This window comes from Balaenoptera physalus (assembly GCF_965194825.1).
Source record: "Balaenoptera physalus genome assembly, chromosome: 3".
In the NCBI taxonomy this organism is placed as follows: Eukaryota; Metazoa; Chordata; class Mammalia; order Artiodactyla; family Balaenopteridae; genus Balaenoptera; species Balaenoptera physalus.
The window spans coordinates 113,905,008-113,926,186 of NC_138890.1; the positions used below are offsets into that span (position 1 = coordinate 113,905,008).

At 34.4% G+C, this 21,179-nt stretch overlaps 2 protein-coding genes across 6 annotated transcripts in view; one reads left to right on the forward strand and one right to left on the reverse strand.

Annotated features, from left to right (window-relative positions):
- The window catches only part of LOC309659003 (uncharacterized protein), a 162,358-nt gene that overhangs the window by 11,918 nt on the left and 129,261 nt on the right, over positions 1 to 21,179 (forward strand). The window contains exon 2 of the mRNA XM_082458329.1: positions 18,456 to 18,546. Within this exon, the coding sequence (XP_082314455.1) occupies positions 18,503 to 18,546 (44 nt within the window). The 5' untranslated portion in view covers positions 18,456 to 18,502. The remainder of the gene's footprint in view (positions 1 to 18,455; positions 18,547 to 21,179) is intronic.
- Positions 1 to 21,179, reverse strand: part of ZFYVE16 (zinc finger FYVE-type containing 16) — a 62,209-nt gene that overhangs the window by 8,641 nt on the left and 32,389 nt on the right. For all 5 annotated transcript variants that reach the window (XM_082457999.1, XM_082457998.1, XM_082458001.1 and 2 more), the window contains 8 exons: positions 20,452 to 20,676; positions 17,709 to 17,791; positions 16,484 to 16,588; positions 15,971 to 16,118; positions 14,241 to 14,321; positions 2,953 to 3,115; positions 1,921 to 2,026; positions 817 to 984 (listed from right to left, as the gene is read on the reverse strand). In XM_082457999.1, coding sequence (XP_082314125.1) covers positions 817 to 984; positions 1,921 to 2,026; positions 2,953 to 3,115; positions 14,241 to 14,321; positions 15,971 to 16,118; positions 16,484 to 16,588; positions 17,709 to 17,791; positions 20,452 to 20,676 — 1,079 coding nt within the window. The remainder of the gene's footprint in view (positions 1 to 816; positions 985 to 1,920; positions 2,027 to 2,952; positions 3,116 to 14,240; positions 14,322 to 15,970; positions 16,119 to 16,483; positions 16,589 to 17,708; positions 17,792 to 20,451; positions 20,677 to 21,179) is intronic.

A 21,179-nucleotide genomic window follows, 5' to 3' on the forward strand; every position in this document is an offset into this window, starting at 1 on the left:
AAGGAGGAGGGGGTCATTGGAAGCTCTGATCCATAACTGGTTGGTCAGAAGCACAGGTGATAACTGACTGGCATATGAAGTGGGGGAGGAGGCAGTCTTGTAAGAGCTGTAGGATCTGATGCTATCTCCAGGTAGATCAAGTCAGAATTGAGTTGAATTCTTGGACACCCTGCTTGTGTCTGAGAATTGCTTGCTGGGGTGGGGGAAAGCCTCTACACATCTGGTGAGCAGAAGTGTTTTCCGTGAGTAGTGAAAGAGACACACAGGAAAGAAAGACATAGGAGGGAAGAAATAGGTTTTTCCCTACATAGGCGGAAAAAACTGAAAATTTTCCTTTTTTAACATTTTTAGACTTTTGTAATTTTAAGTCACATGAATATAGAATTTAGTCAGCATAATTAAAAAACCTACTTATCAAGCAGAAATGTTGTGGAGCAGGCGTCAGCAAACTATGGCCTGTGGGCCAATGTGGCCCACCAACTGTTTTTGTAAACAAAGTTTCACTGGAACACAGCTAAGTTGTTTAGTTACTGTCTACAGCTGCTTTCACACTATAATGGCACAGTTAAGTAGTTGTGAAAGAAATCTGACAGACCGTAATGCCTAAGTTATTTACTGTCTGACCAAAAAAAGTTTGCTGGCCCCTGCTGTGGACAGTAAAGGAGATAATGTACAGGAAGTGTGTACCGAACATTAACGTTCAACAAACTTTAATTCTCTTCAGTGATCTCAAAGTAAAAGGTTAAAGAAAAACTTCTGATTATTTTAATATAAGATATATTCATTTCAAAAATACATCACAAAAACATGCCTCACCATATCAGTGTCAATGGAAACTCTGAGGCCAATTTTATTTATCCCATTACTCTTTAGAGTTTTCAGGTGAGGGCACAGTGCAGCACTACAAGCCATGGCTATTTCTTTTGCAAACTGATAACGAGTTGCTGAAATAGATAAATCCTGGTCCTTTAGAAAGTAGAACACCTGAAATGTATTTAATTAGGAAACAAGTCATGATTAAGATTAAAAGTAGCTTTAAAAATGCAACAATTGCTACCTTCAATTCAACTTTATGAATAAAATTCCAATGTTAGTGCCATGAAATTCACTAGTTAGGAACATTATATATATAGTATATATATATACTATATATAGCCTGATCTATAGTATAAGTAAAAACTTAAAACCAAAGATTAGGGAATATGGGAATGACAGCTATTCTTGCCTAAAGTTAACTTGTAGCAACAAAAGCTTTGTTAACTCAGTTTAAAGAAGGGTACTGATGAGCCCACCCAATAAGATCACCATCCCATAAGGACATCTTAATGAAGTTAAGATCAAACAAAGAAATAATGTCCTATAATTTCTATACCCTCTATAGTTTCTATCTACTACATGTGTAAAATCACAAAGAATACCTAAGAAATCAGTAACATTGATTGTCTGACCCAGGAGGTAGAGTGAGGGGGAGAATGGAGGTAGACTAAGGGGCTGTAAGGCTATAGTTTCATATTCTCTTATTTTTAAAAAACTGGAACATGCAAAACTAACTTTCATATGTAAATGCTGATTATAAACTGATATCTATAAAATATTTTATTTTTTGTAAAATAAGAGAAAAATGAAAACACCATGGTCAAATAACATGTTATTGTACAAACAAAGATGGCAATGCTGTGAAAACTTAACTGTGAGCTGACAGGCAGTACCACCATACAATAACCTGAAATGATCCTATGGAAATGCAAATCTGGTGTATATAAGGCCGTCTGGGGTGGAGATATGTGTGTCTCAAGGTGTAATGAAAGTGTAATACATTGCACTTAAACATTCAGAGGTTGAGTCCTATGAAATCTCCAAATTAACAAAAATATATCCAAACACAGCATGTAAATGGAAGGAAACGTCTTTCTAAGTTACCTCAGTACACTTTACAATCTTCTCATCAGTTTCAAAATCTGCTTCCAGTTTTATTTTTTCACTTGGAAATCCTTGTAATGATATTCCATCCACTGAACTAATAACACTGCAGAATAAAATATAATAGAACAGATTTATTTAATACCAAAGTACTTTCTATGAAGTAAATTATTAGACTTGAACAAATGGAATAAGGATAAAAATTATGAAAGCTATAAATTTAAAGCATCAGTAAGACATCTCAATTATATAAAAAATAATTAAAACAGCTCATATTCATTTACCAAGATTTCTTGATTGTGTAGCAAATTATATCTCTTTTTCATATGCCCAATTCAGACCTGAGGTTTAAAATACCTTAGTCTCCTAACAGAAAAGCTGTCTCATGAATTGCAATACTCTATCTTGGAATCCTTCAGCATTAGCCCTCCTCTTCCTTTTTTGCTCCAGATCCCTTAGCCAGTCTCCAAAAAAGAAAGAAAATGGGTAACTAAAGAGAGGAGGGAATGGCAGTAATATTCTGTAAGGCCTCTAATGTACATATGATTGAATTCAGTTGTCTGCATTTACAGTGGATCAATATAATACAGAATAAACACCCAAAGGGAATCCATTAATTATTTGACAAAAATAATCCTCAAATAATTCCATGAAAATACATATCTGGTATATAAAAGGCAGTCTTGGGGGGAAATATGTGTGTGCCTCAACGTACCATATAACAAAGTATCTTGTCTTTCTCAGACCTGGCATCAAGCCTACACTGCTACACAATGCACATTTTATCATTTGCCCCCTCCCAAACTGACCACCCTTTAATAATTTACAGCATCCTGGCTAAGAAAACACACATGATGCTGGTAAGGTACATTTTTGAAAAAAACAGACTGCATTTATTAATTAGAGTATATGCATTTAAAGTAATGGTATAATTCTATATTTATTTATAAAATATTTAATTTTGTTAACAGGATGTTTTTATCCTTTCTCCTCCATCAAATCAATTACATTTTGGTAACAAAAAATTCCTACCCTTTGTTTCCTTTTTCTTCAGAATCTACCCAGCAGATGTCCACATATTCTCTCATGTCTACAGCATCAACTTTCCCACATGTAATTTTAAAGTCTTTTTGTTCTCGTAGAGCTAGCCGCAAGCCATCCATGGTCTCTGGAGTTATTTGTACCATTAAGCCATCTAAAAATGAGAATTATGTTTCACATTTCTTTTACTGAATATAAATTTATATGTCTAAGCCATAAATTTTGCTATCAAAATATGTTCCATGCAAGTTTTAGACCATCTGTTAAATCATCTTGATGGCTGTTTTCTGTTAGGGAATATGAAAAATATTGCACAATGTTAAGGATTCTTTTTTTTTTTTTTAATGGTTAAACAAATAAAGGTGAGAACTTCCACTTCTGGCTATGATGAAATAATGATGCCAAACTGCCCTTTCATTATGAAAACCAACCATAAAACTAGACAAAATGTATGAGGCAATTGTTTTCAGGTTCTGGAAAACAGGAAGTACAATACCATGGTCCCTACAGGAAAACTCAATAGGTGAGCCCATAACTGCCCAGGCTCTCTGCTTGGGGACAATTTCTGCATGGTGACCAGTAAGCCTACAATTGCTCTACTGGGCTGAGAAGTCAGAGATAAGAGTTCAGGGAAACCTGAAATCTGTGGTCAAGACACTAAAAAGGGGAGCACCAGGAGACTGTGTTCAAGGACTTTTTGAGTCCTTGGACTAGAACTGAGAACACATTAATAGAGTGACCCTAGATGAGGCATAACAGAAAATGGCTATTATATGGTTGGGAACAGAACAGAGATACTAGAAGTCAAGCAATGTTGGGGGATATTGGTAGTCTAAACCAACCAAAATAGACATTAGCACCTCATTAACCCTGAACTGTGCAATGCCAAATCAAAGCTCTTACAAAATCTACAGGCAAAACAGATTTGGAGGATGAGTCCTGCCAGACTGTAAACACCTTAGAATATCCATAGATCCATCTGTTAAAAAAATAAAGACTACACAAGCTCAGGGTAAGCAGACATAAAATGCCTGCTTAAACATAAATAAGCCTTCTTCAGCAAAAAAATCCCTTTAAAAAAAGCTAAAAGAATCTAAAGTCTCTAAAGCATATCAATGATGACAGTACATAATAAAAAGTTACCAAAGACAGGAAAATGTGAGCCCCTGTAAAACTGAAACTAACCATGAGATGGCCAAGACATTGGATTAAACACAAAAACACTTTAAAATAGCTATCTAAAATATATTCAAAGACCTAAAGGAAAACATATTTAAAGAATGAAAAGCAAATACTGGCTAAATTTATAAACAGATTTTTAAAAATCTTAACAGAGAAACAGAAACTGGAAAACCCTCCCCCCAAATTCTATAACTGAAAAGTATAATCCAACTAAAACAGAAACCTTAATGGATAGGCTTAATAGTAGATTGAAGATGGCAAAAGAATCAGAGAACATAAAGAAAGGTCAACAAAAATGATCAAATCTGAAGAACCCAGAGAAAAAAGAATGAAGAAATATAAGCATCCAAGACCCATGGGATGGTATAAAACAGTCTAATACAGATATGGATTACATATACATAGATAAGACTATCTCCCAGAAGGAGAAGAAAGATCAGGACATTTAAAAAAATGGTAAGAAAGTCCCCAGATTTGATGAAAAATACTGACACACACATCCAAGGAGTTTAATAAATGCCAAATAGGATAAATACAGAGAAAACCACATTGAGGCACACCACAGTGAAACTGGTGAAAACCAAAGATAAAGAGGCTATCTTGAAAACAGACTGAGGAAAAGGGCACATTAAATACAAGGAAACAAATATAAAAACTATTACTGACTCTTCACTAGAAATAATGAGGGTCAGAAGACAATGAAATGACATCTTTAAAGAAAAGACTTTCAAAGCAGAATTTTATATCTAGCAAAAATACCCATAAAAAATGAGAATGAAATAAAGACAGCTTCAGAAAAATGAAAGGCAAGACAACATTAGATAAATGAAAGTCAGCCAACTTGTATTACAAAAAATACTAATGACTTCTTGGTGTCTGCTCCATGTAAAGAGTTTGGAACTTGTCACTTCCATCCTCAAAACAAGAAAAAAGCTGAACAATAAAATACCTAGGAATAAACCTAACTTCTATTCAACATAGTACTGGAAGTCCTAGCCACAGCAATCGTACAAGAAAAAGAAGAAAAGGTATCGAAATTGGAAGGAAAGAGGTAAAATTGTCATTATATGCAGATGACATGATACTCTATATAGAAAACTCTAAAGACTCCACACAAAAACTATGAGAACTGATAAACGAATTCAGCAAGGTAGCAGGCTACAATATTTACAGAAATAGTTTGCATTACTTTAAACAAATATCAGAAAGTTAAAAAAAAAAAAATCCCTTTAAAAATTGTATAAAAAAATACCTAGGAATAAACCTGACCAAGGAGGTGAAAGACTTACATGCTGAGAACTATAAAACATTGATAAAGGAAACTGAAGATGATTCAAAGAAGTGGAGGGCTTCCCTGGTGGCGCAGTGGTTGAGGGTCTGCCTGCTGATGCAGGGGACACAGGTTCGAGCTCTGGTCTGGGAAGATCCCACATGCCACGGAGCAACTGGGCCTGTGAGCCACAACTGCTGAGCCTGCGCGTCTGGAGCCTGTGCTCCGCAACGGGAGAGGCCGCGATAGTGAGAGGCCTGCGCACCGCGATGAAGAGTGGCCCCCGCTTGCTGCAACTAGAGAAAGCCCTCACAGAAACGAAGACCCAACACAGCCAAAAATAAATAAATAAATAAATTAATTAATTAAAAAAAAAAAAAAGAAGTGGAAAGATATCCCATGCTCTTGAATTGGAAGAATTAATATTGTTAAAATGGCCATACTATCCAAGGCAATCTACAGATTTAATGTGATCCCTATCAAATTACCTATCACATTTTTCACAGAACTAGAACAAATAATCCTAAAATTTATATGGAACCACAGAAGACCCAGAATTGCCAAAGCAATCCTCACAAAAGAACAAAGCTGGAGACATAAGCCTCCCAGACTTAAGATAATACTACAAAGCTACAATAATCAAAACAGCATGGTATTGGCACAGAAACAGACATATGGATCAATGAAACAAAAGAGAGAGCCCAGAAATAAACCCACACACCAGTAGTCAATCTTTGACAAAGGAGGCAAGAATGTACAATGGAGAAAAGACGGTCTCTTCAACAAGTGGTGTTGGGAAAGCTGGACAACCTCATGTAAATCAATGAAATTAGAACACTTCCTCACACCATATAAAAAGATAAGCTCAAAGTGGTTTGAAGATCTAAATATAAGACATGACACCATAAAACTCCTAGGAGAGAACATAGGCAAAACATTCTTCGATGTAAATCATAGCAATATTTTCTTAGGTCAGTCTGCCAAGGCAAAAGAAACAAAAGCAAAAATAAACAAATGGGACCTAATCAAACTCGAAAGCTTTTGCACAGCAGGGAAGCCATAAACAAAATGAAAAGACAACCTACAGAATGGGTGAAAATATTTGCAAATGATGCAACGAAGGGTTACTTTCAGAAATATCCAAACAGTTCATACACCTCACTATCAAACAAACAACCCAATCAAAAAATGGGCAGAAGACCTAAATAGACTTTTCCAAAGACATACAGATGGCCAACAGTCACATGAAAAGATGCTCAATATCACTTAATTATTAGAGAAATGCAAATCAAAACTACAATGAGATCACCTCACACCAGTCAGAATGGCTATCATCAAAAAGTTTACAAATAATAAATGCTGGCGAGGGTATGAAGAAAAGGGAACCCTCCTAAACTGTTGGTAGGCATGTAAATTGGTACAGCCACTACAGAAAACAGTCTGGAGGTTCCTTAAAAAACTAAAAGTAGAGCTACCATATGATCCAGCAATCCCACTCCTGGGCATATGTCCAGAAAAGATGAAAACTCTAATTCAAAAAGATATATGTACCCCAATGTCCGTAGCAGCACTGTTTATAATAGCCAAGACATGGAAGCAATCTAAGTATCCATCAACAGATGAATGGGTAAAGAAGATGTGGTGTGTGTGTGTGTGTGTGTGTGTGTATACACACACACAATGGACTATTACTCAGCCAAAAAAAGAATGCAATATTGCCATTTGCAGCAACATGGATGGACCTAGAGATTATCATACTAAGTGAAGTCAGACAGAGACAAATATATGATATCACTTATATGTAGAATCTAAAAAATAATACAAGTGAATTTATTTACAAAACAGAAACAGACTCACAGACATAGAAAATAAACTTATGGTTACCAAAAGGGAAAGGGAGGAGATGGATAAATTAGGAGTATGGGATTAACAGATACACACTAATATAAATAAAATAGATACAATAACATGGATTTACTGTATAACACAGGGAAATATATTCAATATCTTTTAATAACCTATAATGAAAAAGAATCTGTAAAAAATATATATATACATATGAAAAACTGAATCACTTTGCTGTACACCTGAAACTAATAGATTATTATAAATCAACTATACTTCAGTAAAATTTTTAAAAATAAACTTAAAAAAATTAAAAAGCTGAACAAACATAAAATGAACAACTCTTAGATCTATCAAAGAATTGATGTCCCAGGGCACACTGCTTCCCTGAAAAAAGGAGCAAAATCAAAACCTACCACAAACAACCCAACAAAAATAAAACATATTTCTCCTTACTTCTTATCACATATAATGTGATATAAGAAATATAATTGGGGCTTCCCTGGTGGCGCAGTGGTGGAGAGTCTGCCTGCCAATGCAGGGGACACGGGTTTGAGCCCTGGTCTGGGAGGATCCCACATGCCGCGGAGCAACTAGGCCCATGAGCCACAATTACTGAGCCTGCGCGTCTGGAGCCTGTGCTCCGCAACAAGAGAGGCCGCGATAGTGAGGCCCGCGCATCGCGATGAAGAGTGGCCCCCGCTTGCCGCAACTGGAGAAGGCCCTCGCACAGGGGCGAAGACCCAACACAGCCATAAATAAATAAATAAATAAATTTAAAATAAATATGATTTGAATAAAATAAAAAAAAAAAGAAATATAATTGAATATATCACATTCCATCATCAGAAGACAGATATGGCACACAAAATGGAATCATAAAGCTCACTTACTTTTAAAAGGTATTACTGAAAAACATGGATCTAGACAAGAACATTTACAATCACTGCTTCCACTAGAAGTACTAGCCAATAAACAAGAAAAATAAATTAAAAAGCCATAATGGCTGTAAAGAAAGAAACAAAACTATCATTATTAATAAACTATCATTATTTATAGTTATAAAAAAACTCTAAAAGAGTCTATAGGTAAATTATTTTAAATAATGTAAGTTTAGCAATATAGCTGGTTATAAGATAAAAATACAGAAATCAATTAATTTCTATTTTCCAGCAACATAAGATAAAATTTTTAATTTAAAAAGATATCCAAGAATACGTTAAAAGGATCATATACCATGACCAAGGGGGATTTGTCCCAGGGATGCAAGGATTTTTCAGTATCTGCAAATCAATCAATGAAATACACAACATTAACAAACTGAAGAATAAAAACCATATGATCATCTCAATAGATGCAGAAAAAGCTTCTCACAAAATTCAAGATCCATCTATGATAAAAACTCTTCAGAATGTGGGCATAGAGGAAACATACCTCAACATAATAAAGATGCCACCAGAAAACTACTAGAGCTCATGAATGAATTTGATAAAGTTGCAGGGTACAAAATTAATATATAAAAATCTCTTGCATTTCTATGCACTAACAACAAACTATCAGAAAGAGAAATTAAGGAAATAATCCCATTTACAACTGCATTAGAAAGAATAAAATACCTAGAAATAAACCTACCTAAGAAAGTAAAAGACCTGTACTTGGAAAACTGTAAGACACTGATAAAAGAAACTGAAGACAACACAAACAGATGGAACACAGATATACTGTGTTCATGGACTGGAAGAATTAATATTGTTAAAATGAACATACAATATTGTTAAAATGAACAAAGCAATCTACAGATTCAATGTAATCCCTATCAAAATACCAAGGGCATTTTTCACAGAACTAGAACAAATAATTTTTTAATTTGTATGGAAACACAAAAGACCCCAAAGAGCCAAAACTATTTTGAGAAAGAAAAACAGAACTGGACGAATCATGTTCCCTGACTTCAGACTATATTACAAACCTACAGTAATCAAAACAGTATGCTTCTGGCACAAAAACAGAACCATAGATCAATGGAATAGAATAGAGCTCAGAAATAAACCCATGCACTTATGATCATTTAATCTACAACAAAGGAGGCAATAATATTCAGTGGAGCAAAGACGCTCTCTTCAATAAGTGGTGCTAGGAAAGAATGAAATTAGAACATTCTCTCACACCATGTACAAAAAAATAAAAAACTCGAAATGGATTAATGACCTAAATGTAAGATCAGAAACCATAAAACTCCTAGAAGAAAACACAGGCTGAACGCTCTTTGACATAAACTGTAGCAATATTTTCTTGGATCTGTCTCCAAAAGCAAAGGAAATACAAGCAAAAATAAACAAACGGGAACTAATTAAACTTAAAAGCTTCTGCACAGTAAAGAAAACCATCAGCACAACAAAAAGACAACCTATCAAATGGGAGAAAACATTTGCAAATGATATGACTGATAACGAGGTAATATCCAAATATATAAACAGCTCATACAACTCAACATCAAAAAAAAAAAAAAAACCTGATTAAAACATGGGCAGAAGACCTGAATAGATGTTTTTCTAAAGAAGACATAGGATGGCCAATAGGCATGTGAAAAGATGCTCAACATTGTTAATCAGAAAAATGGAAATTAAATCCACAATGAGATATCACCTCACACCTGTCAGAATGGCTATCATCGAAAAGAACAGAAATAACAAATGCTGGAAAGGATGTGGAGAAAAGGGAACCCTCTACAATGTTGGTGGGAATGTAAATTGGTGCAGCCACTATGGAAAACAAAATGGGGATTTCTCAAAAAACTAAAAATAGAACTACTATATGACCTAGCAATTTCACTCCTGTGTATTTACCCAAAAAAAAAACCAAAACCACTAATTCAAAAAGATACATGCACCCCAATGTTCATAGCAGCATTATTTACAGTTGCCAAGCAACCTAAGTATCCATCAACAGATGAATGGATAAAGAAAATGTGGTATATATATACAATGGAATACTACTTAGCCATAAAAAAGAATGATTTTGCAATTTGCAACAACATGAATGGACTTGGAGGGTATCATGCCAAGTGAAATAAGTCAGACAGAGAAAGATAAATACTGTATCATATCACTTATATGTGGAATCTAAGAAATAAAACTAGTGAATATAACAAAAAATAAACTGACTCACAGATATAGAGAACAAACTAGGGGTTACCAGTGGGGAGAGGTAAGCAGGGAGGGGTGGTAGGGGATTAAAAAGTACAACATAGTATGTATAAAGTGAGTAAGATACAAGGATATAGTGTATAGCACAGGGAATACAGCCAATATTTTATAATAACTATAAATGAATATAACCTTTAAAACTTGTGAATCACTTTGTTGTACACCTGAAGTTTACATAATATTTTATATCAACTATACCTCAATAAAAAATAAATTAAAAAAATTATAATGGCATTTACATTACACTAAAATTGTAATAAGTAAATAAATAGATACCATTTACATTAGTAATAAAATCTATGAGGTACAAGAATAAATAAGAAATGATATTCAAAACCTACACAAAAACTATAAAATTTTATTGGAAATGAATATTATTAAATATTATGTAAATAAATTGAAGGTAGCCAATGTACATGGATAGAAACAATGAAAATAGAAAATATGCCAATTTTCTCAAAATTAAACTAGCAATATAATGCAATTCCAATAAAAAGTCCAATGGACCTTTTAGAACCTGACAAATTGATCCTAAAATTAACATGATAAAACAAAGGGCTTAGACTGGCCAGAGCACTACTAAAATGAGGAATAAGGCATGTGTGTGGCATCAGAGATGGGAGGACTTCCTATAAAGCTATGTAACTGAGATAGTATGGAGGATGATATTAGTGAAAATGCAGACTAAGAACTTCCGAAAATACACTACTCCATAAAAACAACAAGGAAACCAATAAAATGTCAGAGGAAACTTTTTCGAAACTCTGGAAATTAACCAAAGGCTTGCAGCAATCTGGGGAGTATTTATAAAAAAAAACAGCAGGAGAGAAGCAAGAAGAACTACAGTCCTGCAGTCTGTGGAACAAAACCCACATTCACAGAAAGACAGACAAGATGAAAAGGCAGAGGGCTATGTACCAGATGAAGGAACAAGATAAAACCCCAGAAAAAACAACTAAATGAAGTGGAGATAGGCAACCGTCCAGAAAAAGAATTCAGAATAATGATAGTGAAGATGATCCAGGACCTCGGAAAAAGAATGGAGGCAAAGATGGAGAAGATGCAAGAAATGTTTAACATAGACCTAGAAGAATTAAAGAACAAACACCCAGAAGAATTAAAGAACAAATAAACAGAGATGAACAATACAATAACTGAAATGAAAAATACAGTAGAAGGAATCAATAGCAGAATAACTGAGGCAGAAGAATGGATAAGTGACCTTAAGACAGAATGGTGGAATTCACTGCTGTGGAACAGAATAAAGAAAAAGGAATGAAAAGAAATGAAGACAGCCTAAGAGACCTCTGGGACAACATTAAACACAACATTAGCATTATAGGGGTCCCAGAAGGAGAAGAGAGAGAGAAAGGACCCAAGAAAATATTTGAAGAGATTGTAGTCAAAAACTTCCCTAACATGGGAAAGGAAATAGCCACCCAAGTCCAGGAAGCGCAGAGAGTCCCAGGCAGGATAAACCCAAGGAGAAACATGCCGAGACACATAGTAATCAAACTGACAAAAATTAAAGACAAAGAAAAATTATTGAAAGCAACAAGGGAAAAACGACAAATAACATACAAGGGAACTCCCATAAGGTTAACAGCTGATTTCTCAGCAGAAACTCTACAAGCCAGAAGGGAGTGGTATGATATATTTAAAGTGATGGAAGGGAAGAACCTACAACCGAGAGTACTCTACCCAGCAAGGATCTCATTCAGATTCGATGGAGAAATTAAAACCTCTACAGACAAGCAAAAGCTAAGAGAATTCAGCACCACCAAACCAGCTCTACAACCAATGCTAAAGGAACTTCTCTAAGTGGGAAACACAAGAGAAGAAAAGGACCTACAAAAACAAGCCCAAAATAATTAAGAAAATGGTCATAGGAACATACATTATCGATAATTACCTTAAATGTGAATGGATTAAATGCTCCAACCAAAAGATACAGGCTTGCTTAATGGATACAAAAACAAGACCCATATATATGTTGTCTACTTCAGACCTAAGGACACATACAGACTGAAAGTGAGGGGATGGAAAAAGATATTCCATGCAAATGGAAATCAAAAGAAAGCTGGAGCAGCAATACTCATATCAGATAAAATAGACTTTAAAGTAAAGCATGTTACAAGAGACAAGGAAGGATACTACATAATGATCAAAGAATCAATCCAAAAAGAAGATATAACAATTATAAATATATATGCACCCAACATAGGAGCACCTCAATACATAAGGCAACTGCTAACAGCTATAAAAGAGGAAATCGACAGTAACAGAATAATAGTGGGGGACTTTAACACCTCACTTACACCAATGGACAGATCATCCAAACAGAAAATTAATAAGGAAACACAAGCTTTAAATGACACAATAGACCAGATAGATTTAATTGATATTTATAGGACATTTCATCCAAAAACAGCAGATTACACTTCCTTCTCAAGTGCACATGGAACATTCTACAGGACAGATCACATCTTGGGTCACAAATCAAGCCTCAGTAAATTTAAGAAAATTGAAATCATATCAAGTATCTTTTCTGACCACAATGCTATGAGATTAGAAATCAATTACAGGGAAAAAAACGTAAAAAACACAAACACATGGAGGCTAAACAATACGTTATTAAATAACCAAGAGATCACTGAAGAAATCAAAGAGGAAATCAAAAAATACCTAGCGACAAATTACAACGAAAACACGACTATCCAAAACCTAAGGGATGTAGCAAAAGCAGTTCTAAGAGGGAAGTTTATAGCAATACAAGCCTACCTCAAGAAACAAGAAAAATCTCAAATAAACAATCTAACCTTACACCTAAAGAAACTAGAGAAAGAAGAACAAACAAAACCCAAAGTTAGCAGAAGGAAAGAAATCATAAAGATCAGAGCAGAAGTAAATGAAATAGAAACAAAGAAAACAATAGCAAAGATCAATAAAACTAAAAGCTGGTTCTTTAAAAAACAAACAAAAAAACCCGGCAGGAACTTGATTAAAAACAGCAAGTTTTGTGTCATTTTAAACTTTCCTATTCCCATCCCCTCCTCTCCAGCTTAGCAGAAGCCTAAAAACCAACAGCCTGCAATCACAGTAAAAAACCATCAGCTTGGTATCCACTGGAGAAGGCAAATGGGGCTGGAACTCCTTCAAAACCTCATTACTGGAGAACTGTCATTTTTTGACTTGTCAGGTGGTTCCTTGGAAGACTCCACGTACAATGTCTTTATTTGACCAGACTCTAAGCTTGCCCAGTGAAAAAAGTCTTTTCTCAGGGAGCATTTGTTAAAAACAATTAGAGGCCAGTGATCAACATCATAGCTGCCTGTGGCAGCAGATACTAGTAGAGGCAAACGATAGGCCAACCAAACACTTAAAGGAAAAGCTGGGGAATAAGATGTCCATAAGGGCTTTGAAAGGCTCTAACATATATCTGGGAATTTAGAAGGCCCCATGCATGTGCAATACTGTGCGCATGCCCAGGGTGTGTGCATGCTAAGGAGAGACCTGAGAAGACCCTAAGCTCTCACCTCAGACTAACCTTTAGGCTATGCACAAGCAGGAAATGCAGGCTAAGGCAGAGTTGTCAAGCTTGAGGTGGGCCCAAATGTTAGTCATATTCTAGTTCATGGCTGAGTGATGATTTCACACAAGTTTGTTGTACTATGCTTTGTAACTTACATATATTCTTTTGTAAGTATCAAATACATTTTTAAAAGGAGATGGAAAACATCTTTACATTAAACCAATCTTAAAGATGAAACTCATACCTTCAACTATGCTGGACTTAGCAAGAAATCCTGAAGATGCTTTTAGAGCTCCATTGAATACCACAAAACTTGCACCTGTCACTGATTTAAAAATACAATAATTATGTTTTAAACTGCTCTTTTTATGCTATATGATATTTGTTAAATGCATAATGTGGAGCACAGCATATTTTAAGTACCTGATAAACGCCATGCCCATACCACTTACATTAGAATAACAAAAAATACCAAACAAAATAAAGTTATGATAAAATATTGCATAAAGGTTATTTAATGTTTGTATCTAAAAATTGATGGCTGTTGTACTATTTACAGTGTTTGTATCAAGTGAGGGTGTGGAAAATCAAACATCCATTACTGTTGAGAGCATAAATCAGAACAATCTCTATGGAGGACAACTTGATAAATTGCTATTAAAATTACAAACACATGTATGCTTTGACATACAAATTCCATTTCTAGGAATTAATGGCACATATACAAGGTTATTCATAGTGCATTTTTATAAACAGCCAAGGATTGGTAGCAACTGTCCATTAATAAGGGACAATTAAATGATGTTCACATATAAAGTGGAAAGTTATGTGCAATGTGAAAGTCCTTTATATACTAACAAAGAATAATCTCCAAAAGAAAAAACAAGGTGCAACAAATGTTATGACTTGTTTAAAAAAAGTGGAAGAAAGGTGTATGTGCGTGTATGTGTGTGGTGGGGTGGTGTTTGCTTATATATACATACAAGCAAGAAATCTCTGAAAGGATATACCAGAAACTGATAACACTGGTTTGGTTGCCTGTGGGGAGGGGAAGAGGGTAGTTTGAGGGTCTAGGGAGGAAAGGAGATTTTGCAGTGTGAATATTTATACCTTTTGAATTTTATACTACATAAATATTCATCAAATAAATATTAAATGGCTGCAAAATTTTAATGACAAAAATGTCAATAGCATGTTAAGTTAAAAAAGCACAACACAAAAGTAAATATCCAGTATAAAATCATCTGTTTAACATATATATCAATATAAGAAGGAAATATATTAAAATGTCAACAAAGGCCGTATTTTGGCATTTTTTTTCCTTTTACTACTTCTTGAAACATATTTTCCAGCTTACTACAAATGAGTATACATACTTTTATAATCAGAGGAAAATTTTTTATTAGCAGCCAGAATGTCTGACTATTTTAAATGTGTTATTTTACAATAATGTATTAATTTTTTGGAATACTTACTTCTTAACTTTCAATTTGTTAGGCTCTCTACCGCAAGGATTTGGTAATCACAGTAGTCACTGAGGCCATTCAGCCGAGTAATGTCATTCACATCACCATCTTTATCATTTTTATATTCCCAGCCACTTAACAGTTTTATAAATCATTCTTCATCCTTATCTACCCTGTGCTCCCTGCTAAGAGGAGCTGGAGCATAGAGCAAACAAAGGCAAAAAATACCTCACTCCAGAGACACCCACCATATGGGACACACTAAACCTGAAGACATCAAAATAAATACTGTATTCCAAGTTTTTAAACCTAATGTTGCCCAAGATAAACACAAATATTAGAAGCAATTTTTTTGTTTGTATAGCTAAAAATTTAAAGCATACTGTTTTATCACCATCAATTCAGCAAATAAGTAAGATATCTACATATAGGTAAGTATATTCCTCTTTGAAAGGAATTCTACTTTTTGAGATGGTTTTATGGATTGACACTAGGAACCAATACTCACCTTTTCTAGGATGGCCAGTAGCACTGTTGGCCTGTGTTTGATAAACTCCATCATTCTGTATACAGACTAGATGAGAATCTGCTTCTGTACTAAAACTAGCTCCAATGCTAATGACATGCTCATTAGAAGAATTTATTACTTTCATTACCTGGAAAAAAACAATACGCATTTAGAAACATTTTTAACATTTTGTGCCTTTATTAGTTACAATAATTCAAAGAGTCACATTTCTGACCACCTTTATCAAGCTTTAGTCTGGACAACTCCCTGAGAATGTGATAGAAACAAATGTTTAAAATAAAATCACCTCAATTAAAAGACAGATAAAACAGAAGAAAAAAATGGAAAAAATAGGATTAACCAAATCCTCTATTAGGAAACAAATCTAAAATTTCAAAAATAAGTTTTTTTGTCATTATATATTAGTCCAATTCAAAACAAATTTAACACACTTCTAAAGAAATCTAATGTTCAATAATTATCTCAAAACTTGAATAAAGCAATTATACTTACATCATTGTATTTTTTCCGAGGTATTTTTATGCAGCTTTTCCCCATTTCCATATGAATCAGTAGCTGATCTATATTATGCAAGGTATACTGGTAATTTCGAAGGTCCTACATAAAATAATGATAGTTCCATAAACCTTAAACTACTATCCATGAACATTTACCCATTCATTAAATCCTTTTTTAAGAGTATCCATCATTTTAAAACTTGTGATACATAACTATCAAAACACCATCCAGAAAGCAACAGCAACTTCAAAAACCAGCTAATTCTTCCAGCTACTCCACAATAATAATAAAGAATATCATTCTCAGGAAGAATTCTGTAGTATTTGAGGGTGATCTCTTTCTAGTTACAGATCTTCCAAAACAGTAGATTTTCAAACCGAACATGGATAAATAAAAGCAAGTTGGGCTTCCCTGGTGGCACAGTGGTTGAGAATCTGCCTGCCAATGCAGGGGACACGGGTTCGAGCCCTGGTCTGGGAAGATCCCACATGCCGCAGAGCAACTAAGCCTGTGCGCCACAACTACTGAGCCTGCACTCTAGAGCCTGCGAGCCACAACTATTGAGCCCGCGTGCTGCAACTACTGAAGCCTGCATGCCTAGAGCCCGTGCTCTGCAACAGGAGAAGCCACCGCAATGAAGAGCCCGCGCACCGCAACGAAGAGTAGCCCCCACTCGCCGCAACTAGAGAAAGCCCACGTGCAGCAACGAAGACTCAATGCAGGCAAAAATAAAATTAATTAATTAATTAAAAAAAAAAAAGCAAGTCCACTGAAATACATTTCTATAATAAAAGGTAAACACAAAATTACATAAATTAGAGGTGGAAGGGAACCTGAGATCATCTAATCCAATACTTCCTATTAAAGATGAGGTAACTTGGGCCAGTTTGCTCAAAATCATCAAATTGATTGACTTTACTCTTTTACTAAGGCTTCAACAACTGTGTGAATCTCACATTACCTAAATATGTAAGCACTGCAGCAGAATGAATCAAAAGGCAATCTGAATCAGGTATACATAAATTAGGACGTGTTCTAAAAAGCACTTCATCAAAAACAGAGGCCATTTATGTTAAATGAATTAGGATTTATTATAAGTGAACTTTCATTATACCAAATATGTCAAATTAAAATAGAAAAATATAAGTATGTAAAATTTGCTTAATGAATTGTTAAAGTAACAATACAGAACACTTAATAAAACAGTTCAATTACTCACAACAAGTAAGTTCATAATAGTGTGTCCTATTTCTCCAAAAAGAGGTTTTCGGCCTCTGATACTTGTTAAAGGAGCAGGATATGCTATACACAAGAATAGAAAATTGGTTACCATCAACAAAAACCAAAAAAAGTCTTAAATTTATTACCTTTAATTTTCATTTTTCAAACATTACGGATAAATACCACTCAATCAGTTCTCTGGGGAAAGCAAGAAATGACATTAACCCATACCATGTATCTACCAGATGCTACATTGAACTGGGACCTTTACATACATTATCCTATTTAAACCTTATAACAACCCAATGAGGCAAGTATGTCTATCCCTACTTTACAAATGGGGAAGTAGAGACACAGATTAATAAGCCTGCCTATGGTTTCTAAGTTAATAACTGGTGAAACAGATATGAAACCAGGCTTGGCCTGATTCCAAAGCATTTAATCTTTCATCATACATGTTGTTTCCAAACATTATGATGGCTAGAAAATTACCATAACTAGCTAGACCTACATAAAGTTCTCATAATTTAAAAAGAAATATTCTGATAATTTAAAGCAAAATATGAAGAATTCAAGATTTTTAAGGCATTTGTAATTAATGTTCAATTGTGTGGATTTATGGATGATAGTAAATTTTTATAGTTCTTGGGTCAGCATGATAAAAGGAACACATAGAATCAGAGAAGTCAACGCAGAGAAGAAGTGATATGGAGTCTGTCACCTAACTACTTTTCTGTTTCTTTAGGACACTATAAATATTGCGCACCAAAAAGGAAAAGTACCTTGGTGGCAATGCTGCAGGAATTCTGGAAGAAGAGGAAAGTGAAAAAAGGAAGGTAAGACTATATCTATGATGATAAAAATCGGACACATTTTTAACCCAAGAATTAACCTGAGAATTTCAGTTCTCAGCTTAGGTTAAGCAAACAAACCTCTCTAATACATATTACACAAATATACCTCCTTAAAAGTCTAAGAAAACACACATGACATTATCTATTTTAAAAAATTGTCAGGGCAACTCACATCTTTGCTATTACAAGCATATATTTTAGTTTTAAAAAGGACAACTAAGTTATTTGGATGACAGAGAGTACAGAAAGAAACATAAATTAGTGGTAAAACACATTAAAATGATAAACAATATGATTAAGGTAAATGCTGACTTTTTACTTCATCTTTTATGAATAAGAGAGCATCCTTTGCAACTTGATAGAGGTAATTTTATCTAAAACAGTAATTTTCAAAAGGTTATGGCTTAGAATGACATTCTGTCAGAGTTACAAACGGACCTCATAAATCATCTAATCCAACATGTAATGGTGTTCCAAATAGTCTCAACATAAAAGCGTAGGTAATCCCCATTTGAAAATTACTAATCTCAGACAGTTATTTTTAGTCTTTAAGCTTGGGACTCTAACTTTTGCCATTAACTTTTCCATAGGTACATTATCTCTATAACAAAATAAACACACACACACACATCACAATTCCAAATTCTAGTCTAAAGAGGCATGGGCACCAGTAACATCAAAATGCCAGTCTATCTAAAATCCAGCTGAACACAAAGAACTCAGAAAACAGCTGAGACTAATTAACTTCTATGTATAACTGGTGATTTTCCCTCATCACCACTAAACAGCTATCATAGCTTTGCAGCTCCAGCCCCTGTGATCTTTTGAGACGTCTCTCACGTTACTCTATGATTTTCCTACTTTCAGTGTGAGAAAAATAGATTTACTATCTAGAAGTGATACTGGCAAAAATACTGGCCACACTTATAGATTATATGTTCCACAATGACTTAAGATTAGCTAGTATTTTGATCTAACCTTCCATAAAAATAGCATTCAAATATTAGTATCAGAGATAAAACGTTAGGCTGAATGGATGAAACACTTGGCTCAGAATGAAGTCTCTTAAGCTCTTTGGTTCACACAGTACAAAACCTGAGATGAAAGTTAATTTTTACTTCCTGCACCACAATTTAAGAGTATCCCATATTTAAATCTTAAATGGTAAGGACCAACCCCTCAGAACAGAGAGTTTAATAAATTTGCCAAATAGATTTAAATGAGTATCTCTTTCACTGAATTTGTCCATTTTGAAATAGTAATGGTCACTTTTATAACTTCTCTACACTTAATTTTCCTCCAAGAAAATACCTATTAAATTATACGAGAATCAAATGCCTAAATTTTCTTTAGATGTGATGTACTTCACATGCAACAAATAAATTATTCTTTAAAAAAGTGAGGGATAAAGAAAGGGTACGAATTCAAAGACAGTCGAACACAGAAATGATTTCAACTCAGAAATAATCATACACGTAAGCCTAGACCACTATTTCACAACCACTTATGTTTGGCTTTATGGTATACACAAATGGGGGGGCAATAATTTACCTTCTTAATATGTAGGCAACATAACAAAATGAACTCCCTACAGCAAATACTTTTAAGAAAACTTTTCAAGGTTTTCTATGTTTTTTTTCTGAAATTCAAAAAAAAATTTTAAGGTAAGTTAATATAATAATTATGAATATCTAGAAACTCAGGACATAGCAAGGTTGTCTAGACTAATTTAGTAGTAGAGGAGGGCTGTTTTAGAATTTTAAAAGTACATCAAAACAAAAGTAGTCCCATTAATCCATTAAAATTTTATTTTAATGATATCTGAAATTCTTATTTACATTCAGTATATTTGAACCTATGTAATTTGCTTATTATTCTAAAACTTACCTTTATATTCTGCACCCAATCTCAACATTAAACGCATAGGAAAAACCTTTGCCCAGGGAATCTCTAGCTTCTGGATAAGAATTCCACAAAGAAAAGGATTACTTGGTAACAGGAGATCATCAAGTTTCTGAAAAGTAGGTGTAATAAATAGAAATCCTCCATGATCCTTGCCGCTGAGAAAACTCTCAGTAAAGGTAATACTGTCCAAGTTTTCTATGTATTTTCCTAGAAATAAAATCATTTATAAAAAGACTTTAAGTTGTTTTGAAGCAGCATTATGAGTTTGAATGTCCCAGTATAAACTTTCTTAAATAAAAGCAGTGTAATATATTTTTTCTTTATTTCCACTCTTGAAGAAGCACTGAATACCTTGTGTGCACAAAGTTCAGTTATTCCTGAAGATTGGGAATTGTGAACAAAAATTTGAGAATGTTTCTAACCGTTAAGTGTTTTAAAATTTTTCTCCTTACTTCACGGTCAAGTGAAAAGTCATCATCATGTCCCCCAAATCTTATACAGACAGAAAAGTATACGGTAGTCCCCCCTTATCCACAGTTTTGCTTTCCATGGTTTTAGTTACCCCTGGTCAACTGTAGTTCAAAAATATTAAATGGAAAATTCAATAAACAGCAAATTTTAAATCTCTCACTATCGTGCTCTGCCCCATTGGGATGTGAGCCACACCGTGAATCACTTGTCCAGCATATCCACGCTGTATATGCTACCAG